Source organism: Protobothrops mucrosquamatus, unplaced genomic scaffold, assembly GCF_001527695.2.
Source record: "Protobothrops mucrosquamatus isolate PMUCROS unplaced genomic scaffold, P.Mucros_1.0 scaffold57, whole genome shotgun sequence".
Taxonomy (NCBI): domain Eukaryota; kingdom Metazoa; phylum Chordata; class Lepidosauria; order Squamata; family Viperidae; genus Protobothrops; species Protobothrops mucrosquamatus.
The window spans coordinates 627870-648985 of record NW_015386437.1 but is presented as its reverse complement, the minus strand read 5'-3'; the positions used below and the strand labels follow the sequence as shown (position 1 = coordinate 648985).

The 21116-nt window shown below is 36.6% G+C and overlaps 1 protein-coding gene across 1 annotated transcript in view; it reads left to right on the top strand.

The window, feature by feature from the left end:
• NRXN3 (neurexin 3) overlaps positions 1-21116 on the top strand; it is a gene marked incomplete at its 5' end in the record, with an annotated part of 310284 nt that overhangs the window by 146307 nt on the left and 142861 nt on the right. Inside the window, one exon of the mRNA XM_029283337.1 lies at positions 15736-15907. Coding sequence (XP_029139170.1) covers positions 15736-15907 — 172 coding nt within the window. The remainder of the gene's footprint in view (positions 1-15735; positions 15908-21116) is intronic.

The window sequence follows — 21116 nt, the reverse complement described above, 5'->3', positions numbered from 1 at the left end:
GTCAGGAGCCATGTATACTTTGGAAAATAACATTTGCAATTAGCTGACATCTTCAACTCATAGCTAATGATCAGATGATTGATGAAGTAGATATTATAAGCAGAATAAAAAATTGCTGTACTTTTGAATGTCATTACGCATTCTTTTTCTGAAAGTACAGCTCTTTAAATCCTATTATGCTTTCCCACCCCCACACACATAGACACTGTCTTTTTGTATACCATAAGTCAAGACTAATGTGCTTATTTGGAATTTTTACTGTTGTTGAAATGGTTGTTAAGGAAAATTTGTGATGCTGCTCTAGCATCCTTCAACAGACAACTCCCTGCTAACTTTCCTTTCCTTTCCTTTCCTTTCCTTTCCTTTCCTTTCCTTTCCTTTCCTTTCCTTTCCTTTCTTCTTTTCTCTGAACAATGGCATATATCCAAACAGGACTTAGCTGCAACAACACATTTTTTTATTATTTTCTGGAAAAGATTATGAGGCCAATTTGCACTCCACAATATAACAACAACAACAACAACAACAACAACAACAACAACAACAACAACAACAACAACAACAATAATAATAATAATAATAATAATAATAATAATAATAATAATAATAAAGTTGGAAGGGACCTTGGAGGTCATCTAGTCCAACCCCCTGCTCAGGCAGGAAACCCTATACCAGTGGTGGCGAACCTATGGCACGGGTGCCAGAGGTGGCACTCGGAACCCTCTCTGTGGGCACACATGCCATTGCCCCAGCCTTGCCTCCCCCTGCAACCCCCTCCTCACCAGCAGCCCCCCTGGAGGAGTCGCCCCCTGAGCGTGACCAACGTGGAGCAGCGCAGCCAATGACATGGCAGCCAGGCAGCGTAGACAAGACTCTGCCCTCACGCCCCATTGCGCACAGTTGATGCTGTGGGGCGCGGGCAGAGGACGTGGCCGCCATGGCGCTGCTGGACTGCCTGGGCAATCTGCAGCAGGCCCTGGAGGCGGTGAGTAGCCCTGCAGGCAGGCAGGGTGGGGGCGGGGCAGAGGGTGGAGCGGGCAGCGGGGCCAGTTTTGGGGCACTTGGTCTCTAAAAGGTTTGCCATCACTGCCCTATACCATTTCAGACAAATGGCTGTCTTCTTAAAAACTTCCAGTGTTGGAGCATTCACAGCTTCTGGAGGCAGATTGTTCCACTGGTTAATTGTTCTAACTGTCAGGAAATTTTTCCTTAGCTCTAGGTTTCTTCTCTCCTTGATTAGTTTCCATCCATTGCTTCTTTTCCTGCCTTCAGGTGCTTTGGAGAGTAGCTTGACTCCCTCTTCTTTGTGGCAGCCCCTGAGATATTGGAACACTGCTATCATGTCCCCCCTCATCCTTTTCTTCATTAAACTAGACATACCCAATTCTAGCAACCATTCCTTATATGTTTTAGCCTCCAGTCCCCTAATCATCTTTGTTGCTCTTCTCTGTACTCTTTCTAGAGTCTCAACATCTTTTTTATATTGTGGTGACCAAAACTGAATGCAGTATTCCAAGTGTGGCCTTACCAAGGCATTGTAAAGTGGTATTAACACTTCACGTGAACTTGATTCTATCCCTCTGTTAATGCAGCCTAGCACTGTGTTGGCCTTTTTGGCAGCTGCAGCACACTGCTGGTTCATATTTAAGTGATTGTCCAATAGGACTCCAAGACCCCTCTCACAGTTGCTACTATTGAGCAAGGTACCACCTATACTATACCTGTACATTTGTTTTTTCTTGCCTAAATGTAGAGCCTTACTTTTTTCAACATTGAATTTCATTTTGTTAGATAGCGCCCAGTGTTCAAGTCTGTCCAGATCCTCCTGTATCTTAAGCCTGTCTTCTGGAGTGTTGGCTATTCCTGCCAGCTTGGTGTCGTCTGCAAATTTGATGAGTTCCCCATCTATCCCCTCATCCAAATCATTGATGAAGATGTTGAAGAGCACTGGGCCCAGAACAGAACCCTGGAGCACCCGACTACACACTTCCCTCCATGTAGATGCAGTTCCATTGAGGACCACACGCTGAGTCCAACCAGTCAGCAGCTATGAATCCATCTGGTGTTGATGCTGTCTAACTCACATTTTTCTATCTTATCAAGTAGTAGGTTGTGGTCTACTTTATCAAATGTCTTACTGAAGTCCAAATAAATTATATCCATAGCATTCCTCTGGTCCATTAATTTTGTCACCTGGTCAAAGATTGCAATAAGATTTGTCTGGCATGATCTGTTTTTGACAAACCCATGTTGACTTTGTTTGCCTCTAGGTGTTCACTGATTCATTGCTTGATTATCTTTTCGAAATCTTCCCAGGTATTGAGGTCAGGCTGATAGGTCTGTAGTTTCCTGGATCCATTTTTTTCCCTTTTTTGAAGATGGGCACTACACCAGCCCTTTTCCAGTCCTCTGGTAGTTCCCCAGTTCTCCAGGATCTCTGAAAGATATAGTTTAGTGGTTCTGAGATCACATCTGCCAGTTTCTTCAGAACCTTGGGGTGTAGTCCATCTGTAACCAATGATGAAAATACATCTCAAGTTGTTACTACTAGAGCAGAATCTGCAGAAAATTGCTGCACTGGCCTTTAGAGTCTGCAGATATTCAAAATAGTTTGAATTAAGTAATAGGAAGGCTGTCCATAAGTATGAGTTGTCTGTAAATTGGACATTCTTAATCCAGGGATTGCCTGTGTCAGTTAAAACTAGGCTAAAATGGGGTTTAATTGATAGTTTATATGCCACCCAATAAGTGTCAACTTTTAGCAAACATGTAAAATAGATCTACTTCTGAGTGATCAGTTCCTAACCTGTCCCTTCAAGTCTTCCAATAGCACCTGTTGCTGTTGAATTGAATCAATCCACCTTGATGGTGGTTCCTTCCATCTACCCAGCATTATGGATTTCTCAAGGAGTTGGATGTTCACATGCTGTATCCAAAACCTGAGCATGGTCAACTTGTTTGCTTTTTTGACTATACCTGGTATTCTCTGTGTTAATAGTCTTTCTGTCACATTTCGTCAAAGTCCAACTTTTGGTTCCATTGAGTGTCACAGGAAAAACATTGCCTCTGATCTTTGTAGGTAAGACACATCACAGCAGCTAAATATCTTTTCCAAGATCTTTATTGATGTACTAATACTCATTGTACCTATTGTCATTGCTTTGATCTCATTTTAGACTCATTTGTACTGTGTTCCTTGACTTTATTAAAGCACAAAGAGACCGTTAACCTATAGTCTTGTATTAATGCATTGCTGAGCCATAGGCTGTCAGTTTCACCATGTTCTGTCCATATTTTGGTTCTCTCTCTGAATATAGGTTTTTCATGAGTAAGATGTTCTGGGATTCCCATTTTCTTAAGGACATTTCACTTGATCAACATAATTGAAGGCTTTCTGTAATCCATTAAGTACAGATTGACTTCTTTTTGGTATTTATTGACTTTTTTTAGTCACCTAGTGTGCATCAGCAATTATGTCTCTTGTTCCTTCTTGGCCTTTTCAAAAGCCAACTTCCTTTCTCCCTGTCCATGTCAGGCTCTAATCTGTGTTGGATAAACCTAAGCATTGTTCTGGTAACATTTATAATTAGGGATATAATATGTTAGTTTGCATAGAGTCTCCTTTCTTTGGTATTGATTTGTAACTAACTTGTTACAGTTTGTTGGCTACTGTATTTTCTCTAGATTTGTTAGTAGAGCTTAATTAGAGCCTTGACAGATTTTTCTGTTTTTCGCCATATTTCTGAATTAAATCAATGTCTATTGTTTTCTAATTTAGAAATAACCAGAATGTTGTCCAATCTGATTGTCTAGTTCCAGCGGTTCTGGATGTTTTCAGTATATTTCTACCCTCTTCTTTGAATCAGTTGCTGTCTGTCTTTTGGCATCTTTTAGTATACAAATTTGAGATTGGAAGTTTGGAGATTTTCCTACATCTGTTTCTGACTTAAGTGTATTTATAAATGTTGACATAATACTGCTTCTTGTCTTTTCTAAGAGCTTTCTGAAATTATTTGTTAAGTTCTTTCCTGAGATCATTGCTTTTCTGGGCTTTTACTTCTCTTCTATTCTCTTCTTGGCAATTTCCATGGTTTGATTTCTTCTGTTTTTTTTAAAAAAAATCTTTGGAAGCTCTTTCACATTCATCCTTTGCAACCTCTTTGACTTCATTCCACATTTCTTCTTTTAGTGTGTTTTTTGAACCAATCCATCACATAAAATCATGGTATGGTTCATTTGTTTTGACATAGGTTGTTATGTGAACATAGCACTTGCGTTCTATTAACTTGGGTTTAAGGTTAATGTATTATGCAAATACAGCCAGTTGTCAAGGTTACCTTAAACATGTCACTGTCCATTCTGCTCAGTTGTTAATTATGTCTGAACAGGAACAAAAAGAAGCTTGGTTTTGATTCTGATAACGTTGTCAGTGAGTATTTCCTTAAGTATTTTGGAATTATTTATTTTTGTAATAACTTTATTAGAATTGTAAGCAAGAAAGATAAAAACTAATCAACACTAATATTTAAGATGATAATATAATATTTAAGAAAAAATAAAGAACAAAAGAACAAAGCCAAAACTGCAGGAAAAAGAAAGAAAGAAAAAAGAAGTATAAAGAAGTGCTTTCCTACTTCCTTAAATTGGCTCTAGGGATCAGTTGGGATGGCTGCTGTTATTCCATCCTCTCTGCTATACAAAACTTCTTCCTGACTTGATGCCATGTCTGGAGTTCCCCAGACTTATAGTCTTGATGAGCTTCAATCTGCCTTCTCTAGCGAATGGGGTCTGAGGTGCTTTGGAATCTGTGACTATCATGATGGCCATGGGCCTATCCTAAAACATACAGAGCCCAACACAGGAGAGTGCCCATATACTGGATCTGGTGTTCCTGTTGGAGCAGTGGCTATGTGATTTGAATTTGGGGGAGCTTTTGTGTTTACCATTGTCATAATCAGACCATACCCTGATTATGATGGGGATCTTTAGTGTCGCTATCCACTAAAGGGAGGCTGGATCCATTAGATTGGTCCAGTCCCAGCAACTAATGGATGGACGTGAATTGGGTTCACTTCCTCTCCAAGAAGCTTTACTGGACAATTTTCATCCAGTATTTAATCTCCCCTTTTGGGGAAAATGATTGAAAAGGTGATTGCGCAGAAGCTTCAGAGAACTTTGGATGAAGCAGTCTATGTGGATTCCTTTTAGTTGGGATTCAGGCCTGAGTATAGGATAGAAACAGTATTTGTAGCATTTTCTGGTGAGGGTGAGATGAAGATTATGCATCCATCCTTCTCTCCTTGACCTCTTTGAGGCTTGCCAAATACTGTTTATATTTTAAATCTTTAAATATTCCAAGTTTATAATCTCACCGAAAAATAAAAATCAACAAGAGAAATATTTTAAAAAACTCACTCAGGTTGTGGAATAATCATATCCAAATGTCATTAAGAAATGAAGATTGGCTGGTTCTTTTGTCCATATTTGACTGTACCACTGCTATGAATATAGATGGAATCCTGTACCTCAACTCACAAGCAAACCTCAAAAGCATTTGTTTTTGCAATTAATTTATGGGAAGCAGCTGTCCAAAGAACAGGTGGAGTATTTTCATGCTCCCTTTCTTATCTGGGGGGGGGAGTTTGGCATCCAACATTGGCCCTCTGGGTGCTTATCTCTGCTGTGGTGCTATCTTCATCTCCCTAAAGACAACTAAACCACTGTTAATACTCACTGGCAGTTGTAGTATTTTTTGAATTATTTATTTGCTTCATACCAGTTCCTTTTCCAAATAATAGTTGCATTTCTTTGCTGCAGCTTCTCTCCTCCTATATACAGTATCTAGCTTCTCTTTGCTTTGACTGCACATTGTTGGGGCTTCCCTTGCCATTTTAGTGCAACTGTTTTCTTTTCTGAAGCCCTTTTTCAAAACAAAAGAAAACATTATTTTGACAGCTCAAGCATAATAGATAGTGGTTTGAGTTTTTCTCAGATTACTTTGTGAGATGATAACCTTTGCACTTCTCCAATAGATTTGTTCAGCATTACTGCTGAACAACAGCAAAAGCTGACTGATGTTTTTGATGCATTTCCTGGCTCATTTTTCAGTTTATGCTAATGATTTCTACCTGTTCTTTATACTCTGGGTTAATGTTTGCTAAAGAGAGGAGCTAAAAGGTGTTCCATTTGATTAGATCATGGCTTTCAATACTTGAAAAATCAGCTGAAGAGAGCTTTCAGTCTCTGTGCAGCTGCATGCTTGAGCCTTCTCCTTCATGCTAGGCAGTACTTCATGCCAAGGTGAGCCTGCAGAAGCATCTCTAGCCTCTAATCAGGGCTTTCATATAAGCTCTCCAAAAGCCCTACACAGACCCCCCAAAGAGCCTTCTGCCTGCTTTCCCATTATGCCAGCCAAGCTGCCAAACCCTCTCAGAAGGATAATTTGTTTTCCTCAGAGGTATCTATAGGTAGCATCATGCTCGCTATATTATACAGAATATAACGGACCTTGGAGGTCTTCTAATCCAACCTCCTGCTCAAGCAGGAAACCCTCTACCATTTCGGACAAATGGTTGACAATCTCTTCTTAAAGTGTTGGAGCATCCACAATTTCTGGAGGCAAGCCGTTCCACTGGTTAATTGTTCTAACTGTCAGGAAATTTCTCCTTAGTTCTAGGCTGGTTCTTTCCTTGATTAGTTTCCATCCAGTGGTTTTTTTCCCCTGCCTTTAGGTGCTTTGGAGAATAGATTTAGCCCCTCTTCTTTGTGGCAGTCCCGTAGATATTGGAACACATACCAAAACATGATTTTAGCCATTCAGGCATCTGTTAGGACTTGGGAAACCAAATGGATGTAGTAGTAGTAGTAGTAGTAGTAGTATAGTAGTAGTAGTAGTAGTAGTAGTAGTAGTAGTAGTAGTAGTAGTAGTAATAGTAGTAGTTCCAAGAACTGAAGGACCTTCTTGGATGAGAAACAAAACATTTTTAAAGGGGGGGGGGACAAAAAAGTCCAGTTGCCTTTTTGAAAAAGCACCTTTGGGACAACCATGACCTGAATGATTGAGAATCTCCATAGACTTTATTTTTTAACTTTTCAGTTTTTTAATTTCTGTTTTTAACATTATTTTTATCTATGGATCTAATATGATTTTATTTTTTACTTGCAAACAGCCCAGTGTCATGGAAGTATGATGGGTGGTATAGACATTTCATGAATACATGAACACATAAATAAATAAATAAATATGGTCATTAAAACACAGAATTGTTCAGTCTTTTTAAAAATATAAAAATTTGTCAATCACAGAAGTAATGACTCTGTAGGTAAGAGACAAAACTGGGATAAAAGCATCAGTAAATGATCTAGAGACCAAAAAAAAAAGTGACGTCATCTCTTATCCCAGGGATCTTCAAACTTGGCCCTTTTATGACTTGTAGACTTCAATGCCCAGAATTCCTCAGCCAGACCCCTGTCTTATCCTCTCAAGCTTCCTATCCCTGAACTGTGTTTACTAACTCAGTTCTGTTCATTTCATTCTACTATTCACATTGGACTAAGGATTGTGATTCTTGTAATAGCTACAGTCTCTTCTTTGCCTCTGACAGCCAGCATCCTTGTTGAACTAATGTCTATTGTTACAGGTCCAAATATTGAGGTCTTTAAAGCATTTAGAAGTATGTCAGAGGATGTTCTGTGGTCTCTTAGGGTTGCTCAGTGGAGTGCCAGCATATGAGCTCTGTGCATGCAAGTTTTATTTAAAGCAAAGTTCTTTACAGTCTGGATGAGCTCCTACTTTGCTGCTATTGCTCTAGTAAGTAGTGCAAGTTGTGAGATGAGAAGAATCTACAAAGTCATTGTTTGTCCACCACATTATTAGTAGTAGTATTAGTACTGGTAGGGTTGTCTAATGGAAATTAATCAAGGCAGCATGCAATTGGTTAAAATGTAAATTTTAAAAGAATACCAAACTTTATACCAATTTTGCTAGGGACCCTAAAAGTTAATATCTAAAATGCTTTCCACAGTGGATTATTTCTATCCTATTGTAACCTGTGGTGAGTATATTCATGTACATTCTTCTGTAGAAAATGTTGCTTATGCCATCTTCACCTCTCCTTCCCTCTTATTCTTCTCTCTTGTCAGTTTGCACTGATAGGAACTATCACTGAATGTGCTATATTATTATTACTTACCCTGAATGCCGGCAGATAATTCCACAGCTATAAATTATACAATTCCGATGGAGGAGCAAATAGCATTGATGGTTTGAGGGAGATCCCAGTCTCACCTTGGATTATTCCTGTTCCTCCCTGACTTTCCTCAGGGGTATAATTAACTGTAATGGGAAAATGTCCAAATACAATTTACCCTGATCAACCACCTATGGATTGCAGTTTCCACTCTCACTGGTGAGCTTATGCTATTTTGAGATTGTAGATTCTATTGTCTTCAGTTCTGTAAGAAAGGATTAAAATATAATGTTTGAAGTGTTTATGCTAAAAATTTCCATTTTTGTACTAAACCATGAAAATGAAAAGTGACTATTTTTTATACTTTCATACATTGGCATGTACCTATGCACAGTCCCAATTTCCCACAGCAAATATAAATGTATATGACTTCTCTGCTCTGGGTGTGTGTTTTCCTTGAAGTAATCAAATTATTATATCAGCAGCTATAGTGGAAGATTGAAAAGAAAAGAAAAAAGCAGATATAACTGCTATCCAGTAAGGGTTTGTCCCCAGTAGGCTCCAAATATTTACACAGCAATAGCAGCTGACACAGAAAACTGAAAAGTAGAACTTTATATTGTCTGTACTGTCAATATACATTTCTACTCTCTGTATCGGATGTTCAATTGACATCATAGAGGATCATGAGATGAATTAGAACAACTCTATACTTCCCATCTTTAAACATCCTTCACAAAGTTACCTTCTTTGCCCTCTTTATTACCAGCCCAGTTTTCATGCCAGCTTCAGTTGCCTTTCCTCTTTCATTTGTTTGTAATGGGACTGAATGCTAGTTAAAGCCATTCATCATTTCGTACCACTTATCTAATCCATTTTAAATGTGTCCTCCTAAACAACTGTGTAGAGAGGACAATTTGACAATTTGCATCTGGAGGAGGAGGTGATGATTATGGTTGCTTTAGAATGATAAGATCAAAAAAAGAAAAAGAAAAAAAAGACCACTTTGACATTTGGTTTCAGTTCCTCTTCAAAAAATGCCCAAAATTCTAATAGTCTTTGGTATTAATAGTCTCTAATAGTCTGGCATGCCTTTGTGAATCTGCATTCAGAAACAACTTTGGGATAACGTCTGAGCTTTAATAATAATAGATTAGTATTAAATATTTTAAATATCTTAGCTGATGTTATTTAAATCACCATCATCATCATCATCATCATCATCATCATCATCATCATCATCCAGACAGTTCCTCAGGTTTATAGCATGAAAGAACATTATGGTGAGGAGAGGGAAAACAATATAATAAAGGCATCCTTTATTAATGTTTCATGATTTATAGAATGAGCAGCTCTGATGGAGGTGTGGTGCTTCATGAAATCCAGATGATATCACTTCCAGAGAGATGGGACAAGAAGGTGTTTCTTGGCCAGCTTCTACTGGCCAGTTTCTACTTCTACTTTATAGACAAGTAGAATTCAGATTCATAGAATGGAAGATTTGGAAGAATTATTCAGTTCTGCCTCTTACTTTGTAAAATAATCCACTATTATAGCATCCCCAACAAATGGTCACCCAACAACTATTTAAACACCTCCCATGAATGAAGATCTACTATCGGCCAGAGCATTTTATTCCTTTGTTGAGTAGCTATTGCCATTAGGATTTTTCTTTTACTGATATCCAACTAAAATCTACTTCCCTGTAATTTCCTTGGCCCTGTCTTCTGAAACAACTCTAAACAATTTCTCTCCATGACAGCCTTTCAGATACTAGAAGACAGCTATCATGTCTCACCAAAAATTTCTCTTCTCCAAGCTAATTATTTTCAGTTCCTCTACCTATTCTTGATAAGTTTTATTTGGTCTGTTTTGGCCAAGCTCTGGTTTTTCAGTGTTTAACCTAAAATGTGCTTCCAAGAATGGGATGCAATTTTCTAAGATATTTTTTTTTAAAAAAATATGTTTAATAATATCTCTACTTGAGTATTTTAAATTTGATCTTTTACTATCAATCATCTTATATCTTACATGGATAGGATGCTAGAATACAAATTGAAATAGCAAGCAAACAAACAATAGTGAATGAAACTAGCAGCTTTTTTTCCCCACCCAGGACACTTGGACTTTATCCTATCCATCTACCTGCTTGAAAATCAAAATATTAAACATAATCCTATTTATTTTAACAGAAAATAATTAGATTAAGTTAATATTAGTGTATAAATTATTGATTTTATTTATTTTTTAACATTCCATTTCTCCACCAGTTTTAGGAAATGTCTTACCAGTGAAAATGTCAATAACATATACATTAGAATTGTCACAGTTATTACAGTAAAGTGTTAGCAATGAGCATAACCTTTTACATAGGCATGGTGATCACATTTCTCATAGATTCCAAAAGTCAGCCCATCTTCCTTTATGCCAATTAGACTGAAGAATGGGTGTTGAAATACTTAGATCTCTTGCTGGAGACTGGAAACAAATAACTTTGGATGCAACTCAAAGTCTTTTTATGAGAAATTAATTGAAAAATATAAAGAAAAGGAAAGGCCTTGAAGCAATTAAGCCTTACAATAAATCTCACTAAGTTACAGAAATGAATGTTGAAATCTTTATATCTTGAACTTCTGTTGCTGTGCTAATCATCTTGTGATTTCATCTTGCAATATCGGGAACTCATTTCATATTTGATAGCCATAAGAAATTATTCAGCTTTTAAAGTCAACTATGATTGAATGGAAGAAATAGAAATCTGCCTGAATACAATGCAAAGTCTAGTCTTCTAGTCACTGTCTTCTTTGGTGTATAATGGCAAGTGTTAGTTCCAAAATAGAGGTCCCAAATAATAGAGGTACCATAATTATGAAACTCTTGCTCTGTTGAGATTTTACCAGGCTATCTTTCTTTTCATTTTTGCTAAATAGTATTTTTTTAAAAAAAAATAATAATCAGATGGTCAGCTACATAAAGTTTTGCCTTACTTAATTGGGCTTGATAACCAAGAGGCAGTAGTTTTACATGCCATGTTCTACATATAGCTGCTGTCCAACTAAAAAGTGTTGTATGACATATCTTGATTTTATATAAATTGAATAGTATCTGACTGACAGAACATATTAAATTAAACTTCAGTATACATTTGCATTGTGCAATGTGGAGGAGGTGATAATTATGGTTGCTTGGTGATGTTTGGTATGCTGAAATAGTTTGATTATATGCCATTATAGCTCTACATAATTTTTTCTCTCTCTCTATAAATCAATATCGTCAATCAATTTATCTTTCAAAAAAAATCTCAGAACTCCCAGTTTGTCAATATATGTCTCATAAAGAAATATGTGTAAGGAAATAATACGCCAGTTGTGGTCGCACTGAGCCATATGAAAACTCTTATTACATCTGTATTTCATCATATAATACTTTGGGCTATACATTATGTAATTATAGCAATAATTTCATATTTGCTGTGGGCAAATGGTGAAAGTAATTGCAGCCTATTGTGCAGCTTGCAAAAGAGAACATCAGCTGATCTATGTTGTCAAAAAATCATCTGACCCTTGTTTCTCTTTGTCCTGCAATGTTTCTGCTCACTGGCTAGTGACAAAAATTATCTATTTTTCTGAACTATGGGCTGTCTTTTTGAGCAGAATTCCTTTACCACAGATTAAAATATCTCTCTCTCTCTCTCTCTCTCTCTCTCTCTCTCTCTCACACACACACACACACACACACAGAGACATACAGAAAGAGAGAGCAACTCTATAGGCCAAGACAGACAGCTCTGAATAATCATTAAGGTACAGTCCCAATGCCATAGCAGACATCCAGTAATTGAGTTGAGTTTGATCAAGGTGTTTATTAGTTAAAACATTATGTGGTACATTCCATGGTGCCTGTAATATAGGGCTGTCTCTGTTTTAGGCAATTGCTAGTTCAACTGCTGTCAATTGTCAGGAAATGACAGGTTAGTATTTATGCTTTTTTTCTAATCATTATGAGATGGAAAGTATTTTTTGTAGCTAAGCAAGTGTCGGAAGATTCCATTTGCTTCCTAGATATTTTCATCTCAGAAAAGTAAATCTGAATAACATAAAAGTTTGCAAAGATATTAAAAACTTTAAGACTATTACTCTTTAAACTGGTACAAGGAACTAAGCAAAGGATGACATTGGAATTAAAACTTTGGTAAAGAGACTGTTTCTGTGTAAACAATGATTAGGCCACCTTGGAAAATACAAGCATATTAATAAACACTGGAATACAATGAGCATATACAATTGTACTTTATATTCTTAGAAATTATAAAAGTCAGATGTAAACAATCTCATAAAATGTCATGTCTACAACTCTCAAGCAACAAAAGTAGCCATATTTTAGGAGTTATATCATGACATATCAGGGGGATATAGATGTAGGTGGGTAAATTTCAAAATGCCTAACAATATTAAATAACTATTTTGCCTGCTTGTTAATGACTTGTTGCTGCTTTGTATACATAGAAAATACAGAAGAAATTCATCTATCATCTATGGTTCTTTCTCACTGCTTGTTGTACACAGGACTCCACAGTGTCAGAAATGAACAACATATCTTTATTTTATCTTATATTTCAATGTCCTGCCTTGAAATATATTTTTACCAGCCTCTCTTGACAAAGGTCCATCAGGAGTATAGGAAATGTAGCAGAAGAAATATTCTCTATACTGAGACATTTTTTATTAAATCTTCAAGAAAGAATGAAATGACATATGTTTTTATAAATCTTACTGTTACATGAACATTGTCACCCCAAACTTAACAGAGACCAGATACCTAGTTTTGTCAAATAAGGTGTTGGAGGTTTTTTTTTTAAAGAGATACAGCTGCTTTCTTAAGTCGGGAATCCATTAAGAATTCATGCTGAGGAACCAATTGTGCCTTTTGTGTATATGCATGTGTGTGAAAAAGATAGATTATGACTAATAAAGTAGAACTGAAATAAGACTAATAAAACATGCATGCAGATGGCAATGAAAGAAATTCTTAACAAGTCTTCTTTGTTTAATTTGATATTCCAGAGATTTAATTTATCTTAATTATGGGATTCATCCATCATCTTAGTTGGACTCCAGGCAATGTATATGTAGATTTAAGTTACAATAAAAGCAATAATATAAAATAACAATAATCAACAGTGGTTTTTTAAAAAAAAATAGTAATGAAAAACATTCTGGTCCAGTTCTCCAGATGGAAATGACCTGAACTATGCAATCTTTCCAGGAGAAATAGCACAGGGTTCCCCACTTTCCAGAAGTAAATGAAGACACAGCCTGGAGAAACTGTTCCTTAGAAATAGCCTCTTGGTTAAAATTAGATTGGTTCCTCTCTGTATTACAGTTTAAATGAGATTTCATAGATTATTTGGGGAATGATGCTGTATATTTTTATTGTTCTTTTATTTTAAAATTTTTCTCATGAATGTTTCAATTGTATATGTATATATATATTTGAACTATTGAGAGTCCTTAACTCAACTGCAGCAGTATATAATGATGTCTTCTTCCATCTCTGACCATTTAGTTCTCCATCACCCTTCTTCTAGTCAGCCAATTGAGCTATATAGTAATGGTCCAATTGCATCTGATGTATCCATTCCAACCCCATCTGGCAGCTATATTCATACCACAACCACACATCCCAGTGGCACCTTCTAGTACTAGAACAATCAGCCCTCATGTCATTTCGTTATCTAGGGCAAGAGCAGGAGAGGGTCTTCTTCTCAATTCTCTGACTCCTGCTCTAAGAACAGATAATTTAATTCTTATCACATTCTTTCCCTATGATTGCTTGATTTATGCTTCTTCTGCCACCATCACATATATTTACAGAGTCCCAAGATGAGGTCTGAGTTCACTCCCAGTTGTTCATTTCACTGTGGTCAGTTTTCCTTGGATCCTAACCAACCAGTCTAATTATACTAGTCCTGGTCCTCTTCTATATTTTCTCTATCTTTGTTCTCATTCCCCCCCTTTTTTTCTTTTTCCTTTCCTTCTCTTTTTAATCTTTTCTTTCCATGGCTCAGTTGACATCGCAGCCCCTAGTTCCACGCCATCTTCTTTTCCATTCCATGATGGGCCATCCAAAGGAAATCAAAATAATGTTCTCAGTAATCCCCATAGAAGTTACTGAACAAATATCAAAAATATTATATAGTAGATTGTATTTTGCCCATCTGATGTCAGTCCCCAGAAAAATACACATATTCTTGTCCTTTCACATAATTAGAAATATATTAGAATCAGCCTTTGTAATGGGACCACAGGATCCCATCATCTTTCTGTTCATCTTTTATCTGATCACTTTTAAGTGAAGAGGCCAGGAATAATCTAGGAATAGTTCATATAGAGTTTATGTGTTACTATTCAACTAGACTCATGTGAAGTGTTTGGTTAATATATTCATTCTTTCCTGATCCATTTGTATGGTAATATTACTGTAACAATGCAACTTCATCAGAATGCTAATTGGACACCACGAGCACAGATGGATTCAATCCTAGGAAACTGGCTTCTCCTATGTGCTTTACCTTAAGCGTTCAGTTTTAAGCTTATGTGTTCAGTTTTCTTTTATTGGCCACATATAAGTCATTCTGGCTGTAAAATTGGCTTTTGCAATATTGGTCTTCAAAGTGCAATTTTTGTTCAGGCTTTGAAGTAACTGTATGGAATAAAAACTGCAGATGGGATCAATATTATCTTGTTTAAAATCAGAAGCAGATGCTCATTTTCATTTTAAATGTTATATTAAATGTTATATTGTTACGATTTCTGATGCCAGTCTTGAGTAAAATAAGATTTTAAAAGAATTAGAGAAATAAATGAGTCTAGGGTACACTTCATGTAGCTTTTACTTATTTATTTAGCATATAGCATTGGTACATGAAAGCCAGAAATCTACAAAGTTATTACAGAGTAATAGTTTGGCTGCCTAAGATTGGCTGCCTAAAATTGCTAGTTCTTTCACTCACTATCCAGGGTACACCACAGAGGGGGTGAACTAGCTCCATACACAGAACAGCTAACAAAGTTCTGTGGCGGTGGCAGTGTCATCTGGGGTTTTTCCCCCACCAGTTTTTGCCTCTCATTTGGCCAGACCAGCGCTGGTTGGATTTTTGTTTCCACCCTTAATCCCACCATAGTGGTACCTATTTATCTATTTGCATTTGCATGCTTTAAAACTGCTAGATTGGCAGAAGCTGAGGCGAGTGACAGGAGTTCACTCTGTCACATGGTGCTAAGGCTTCAACTGTGGAGTGCAGAGAGGCAATCTTCTCTGGCCAATAAATCCAGCGTCTTTAAGACACTGAGCCACCACGCTTCACTTGATTTAGAATATCATTTTATTATGCTTTATATCAAGTCTTATTTTGTATGACTTACAAAGGCAAATATGTCCTGCATTCTCATTTTGTGTATGTTGATCTTATTACTTTGAGCAAAATATATCCATCTTTCGACCATACTTCCAGAATTTACCCACAACTCTTTTCTTTTCTTCACAGGAACAAGGTAAAATTGGTGTAGTCTTCAATATTGGCACAGTAGATATCTCTATCAAAGAGGAGAGCACTCCTGTGAATGATGGCAAATACCATGTTGTGCGTTTTACCCGAAATGGTGGTAATGCAACACTTCAGGTAGATGGATGGCCAGTGAATGAACATTACCCTTCAGGTAAATGTCTAAATAAAGATGTCTCTCTCCTTTCAAAAATTATTAAACTTATGTTCTAAAGTAGGAGCTGTAAAACATATTTGGTGAAGAAATCATTTTGTAACTTATTTTTGCAAGAATGAAGAGGTGACTTAGATATCTTTCAATTTTTTCTAAAAAACAGTTGAAGTTATTACATCATATTCATCATGCTGATCAATAATATATTTTCTGTAATGTCCATTGTTAGAGAACACGAATGGCAAAAATATTGGATGCAGGTAATGAAGAAGAAATCGCATACATCTCTGAATATAATCTGATTCTGCAGAGAATGAAAAAAAAATGCAACCTATAATCTACTTGTGTTAGAATATTCCTGTAGATTAATGGGTGATCTAAAAAATAGTCTAATGCACATTGCTGTAGACTACTGTCAAAATTATTTGGCACTATTAGAATTGCTACCTGTGGCTTTTCTTAGTCATTAATAATGGGATGTAATTGAAGAATTCAATTCATTTACTGTTATACAAAGCAAAAACAATCATGAGTATTTATAGTATTTATAGTGTATATTTCCTTACTTCTTCAAACAGTTTCTATCCAATGCTTTGACAAAAACTGTTTGAAGCAGTAAGAAATGTACAGAAATTTGTATTTACTGTAAGTGCAGCAAATATAGTTTCAAGGTTCTGTTTTTACTTCTGTTTTTACTCCATAGGTCTGAAATGTAATATCACTAGATTGATGCAATTAGATAGCAATTGATCAACTAAGATATAATTTTACTTTTTCAGTTGTTTGAAGAATACCTTAGGCTTAGAGTCTTAAGGTGCTTCTAATTAAAGCATAACAATGAAAAAGCAGTTAAAATTATCTCACCTGCTCCAGGAGATGAACAGTCCATATAAACATATTTAAAATAACAAACACTAAGATAACTAAAAGTTAGTACAAAAAGATTCCAATTTATGGAATGTCAATCTATGCTATTTTAGACACTTCCTTCAGATTTAACAAAGATGAGCTAGGAACTGTGTGTGGATGTAGTATGTGGTATGTCTTTTCACTGGAAAGTGGAAGAATAGAAATCAGAATACTTTCTAATAGATTGCACTAAGACTGAATTCACTATTCCATCCAACCTTTGGAATGTTATGTTTTCCTTAATCCATCATTGATATATTCTTCTATTATCGTGTATATGTATGCCAAAGGACATTTGGGGATATTAAGCTAGGCTTTGCAAATTTGGAAAAAGAACAGAGAACAAGGTCATGGTAATAGACAGTGATAAAGTATCTTGCAGTTAATTTAACGAAAAAAGGAAAGGAAAGGACGTTCAGTAAGCTATGCTGTTTCTACTTTCATAGCAAAATTGCATTGAACAATAATCCATTTATGGTCTTTTGGTCAGCAATGGGTAGGGAATCATTTCAGAATGGTTGCTTCAGTTGAACTCAATTGAAATCATTCAATAATTTGACAAGTAGACCACAACCTACTTCTTGGTAAACTTAAAAAATGTGGGATGGACAGCATCACCACTAGATGTATTTTTAACTCTCTGACAAATCACACTCAACATGTAGTCCTTAATGGAAATACATCTACATGGAGCAAAGTAAGCAGTGGGGTACCACAAGGTTCCATTTTTTAGGCCCTGTACTCTTCAATATCTTCATAAACCATGTTAGTGAGGCAATAGAAGGGGAACTCATCAAATTTGCAGATAACACTAAACACTAAAGATGGATCTTGACAGACTTGAACATTGACCCCTATCAAACAAAATGAAATTCAATGTAGAGAAAAGTCAGATTTTATACTTACATTAGGCAAGAAAAACCAAATGTACACGTACAGATTAGGTGAAACATGGTTCAATAGCAGTAACTGTGAGAGGGATCTTGGAGTCCTAGTGGACAGTCACTTAAATATGAGCCAGCAATGTGCTCCAGCAGCCAAAAAAGCCAATGCAGTCCTAGGTTGCATTAACAGAGGAATAGAATCAAGATTACATGATGTATTAGTGCTGCTTTATAAAGCCTTAGTAAGACAATACTTAGAATACTGCATCCAGTTTTGGTCACCATATCATAAAAAAGAGGTAGAGCTTCTGGAAAGACTGCAGAAAAGAGCAACAAAGGTGGGTGGGGGCTGGAGCCTAAAATATATGAAGAACAGTTGCAGCAATTGGGTTTGTCTAGTCTAGTAAAAAAAGGACTAAGGGTGACATGATATCAGTGTTCCAATATTTGAGGGACTTCCATAAAGAAGAAGGGTCAACCTATTTTCCAAAGCACCAGAAGGCAAAACAAGAAAAAAATGGATGGAAAATAATCAAGGAGAGAAGCAACCTAGAACTAAGGAGAAATTTTCTAACAGTGAGAAAAATTAACCGGTGGAAAAATTAACTGGTGACCATCCAGAAGTTGTGGATGTTCCATCATTGGAGGCTTTTAAGAAGAGACTGGACAGCCAATTGCTTGAAATGATATAGATTTGAGCAGGGGGTTGCTTGAGCAGGGGGTTGGACTAAAAGACCTCTAAGATCTCTTCCAACTTTGTTATTATGTAATATTCTGTAATAACAATTTTTGCCCACATTTTTCTCCATTATCTTATAGAACATACTTTATGTAAATGAGTTTGTCCTCTTCATCTAAGCCAGATGGAAAGTCCAAAGTTAAAGGCAGCCTAAGGCTGTGGAGATAAATAGATAGATAATAGATGGATGGATGGATGGATGGATGGATGGATGGATGGATGGATGGATGGATGGATGGACGGATGGATGGATAGATGGATGGATGGATAGATAATAGATGGATGGATAGATAATAGATGGATGGATAGATAATAGATGGATGGATAGATAATAGATGGATGGATGGATGGATGGATGGATGGATGGATGGATAGATGGATGGATGGATGGATGGATGGATGGACGGACGGACGGACAGACAGATTATATGAAGCTGAAGCAAGGGTGATTGAACTTTTACCAATGGGAGAGCATACACTGCAAAAAAATAAAAAAAATAAAAAATAGCACCCAAATCTAAAGAGGATTATCTGTGTGTATGTTTATGAGTGTGCAAAAGGCCTGAATAAGAAGACCAGAAAAATAATGACAATGAATCATGTCCTTCATCCATGCAGAGAAAGAATTGGAGAAAATCACAAAATATAAAGATCTGAAAATAGATGAACTTAGATAGATAATATCAATAATAATAGTTTTATCTTGGGTGCAATTCCAAAATTTCTGGAGCACCACTTGAACACCATCAGTACTGACTAAATCCCCAGCAGTTAATTGCAAAAGGAAGCTTTACTTGGAAGAGCTTACATCAAACAAATACCTACCTATCTCACATCCTTGGGAAAACTTGATAGGTGGATAGAAATCCAGTCTAAACTTCTGGCTGACTGTGTGACCAAGCATAGTAATAATTAATGATTATAGAATTATATTATAGATTATAGCCATGGTGGCGCAATGGTTAGAATGCAGCGTTGCAGGCTAACTCTGACGATTGCCAGCAGTTCAATTCTGAGCGGCTCAAGGTTGCCTCAGCCTTCCATCCTTCTGAAGTGAGTAAAATGAGGACCCAGATTGTTGGGTGAAAACTCTGAAAACTGCTTAGAGAGGACTGCAAAGCACTGTGAAGTGGTCTATAAGTCTAAGTACTATTGCTATTACTATAAACCATTCAGAGTGATATGAGTGGTTATTATCGATACATTGGGTCCCATACCAAACAATCTTGTATGGCACGTAGAAATTCTGCACATTAGCAACATTTCCATCTGTCAATTGCAAAAATCCACACTGCTTGGATCTGCATATGTCACAACAATACATTGTGACATCCTGGATTCTTGGGAAGAACTCAGTATATATGAAGGCCAATACCAGTAACAAACAGGTAGCTGTGACTTCACAAATTGTGATCAGTTAATTAGTAATAGTAACAATAATTTAATAATAACCTGGGCTGTCCGTATTGTTCAATATAAAGCGGGGATTGTTGACTAGACCCAGATGGTAACTTGGATTGAAAGAAAACTAATGATAGTGTACCATGCTTTGTACCCCAAAAATTGATATTGATCATCTGTGTTTACCAAGAACTGAACAGATTAGAGAATTTCTACAGGTGAAACAAACTGTGGACGAAGAAAAACACGGCCTGAGTGACTACATTAAGAAAAGCAAAAAACCCTTGCTGAAGGAAGTCAGTCAAAGAAATTTCTTGAAAACAACAAAGGTGGAAGCTGAATACAGAAAAGAATCAGCTGAAAACACATTTGTTAATCGAAGAGTAGAGAGGAAAGAGCTGATTAAAAAACCCACATGGAGTTGCTTAAATCAGGAGTGTTAAATAAAGGAACTGAAAGCTTTATTTTAGCTACTCCAAAGCAAATTTTGCCCCTTAATTGCATGAAGGTGAAAATTCAACATGTAGATAGCAAATGTTTGCAATAGCAAATGTCACCTTTGTAGTGAAAAGAATGAAACAATTGACCATTTAATCAGTGACTGCAGCAATTTCACAAACTGACTACAGACATCACCATGACCAAGTTGCCAAAGTTATTGATTGGAAACTTTGCCAGAGGTTTGGATCTGAATGTGGTAAAAACTACTGGGACCATCAAGTTGAGAAGGTTTTGCAAATGAGAGGTTAAGATCTTATGGGACTTTAAGATCCAAACAGACAGCCATCTTGTTCATAACATGCCTGATCTAAAACAAAGTCTGGTTCATTAATGTTGCTATTCTTAGTGATGCTAGTGTCAGAAGTAAGTCTTCATCCTGATTCATCCAAGCCGGGAATATTATCATTATTATTATTATTATTATTATTATTATTATTATTATTATTATTATTATTATTATTATTAAATAAGCAACATGGCGACTGCTTTGGGAAGATGGTTACAGTTTATTGCAGAAGCAGAAAGATGGTTCTTCAGGAAAGAGCAGAGGAGGGAAGAAGAGACTGAGCACATGGTCAGTAGCATTTTATACCCTCTCTAGCTTTTTGTTTGGAAGTCTTCCTGTTCCTGTGGCATGAACTTTGAGGCTATTTCCTGTGTCACGTATTCTGACCTGAGCCCAGGTGTGCCTCTCTGGTATTACTTGATGGTAATGGTTAGTCATATTATGTCCCAAAAGTCATCTGCTTCCCTGGGGATGGGGCTAATGACTCTT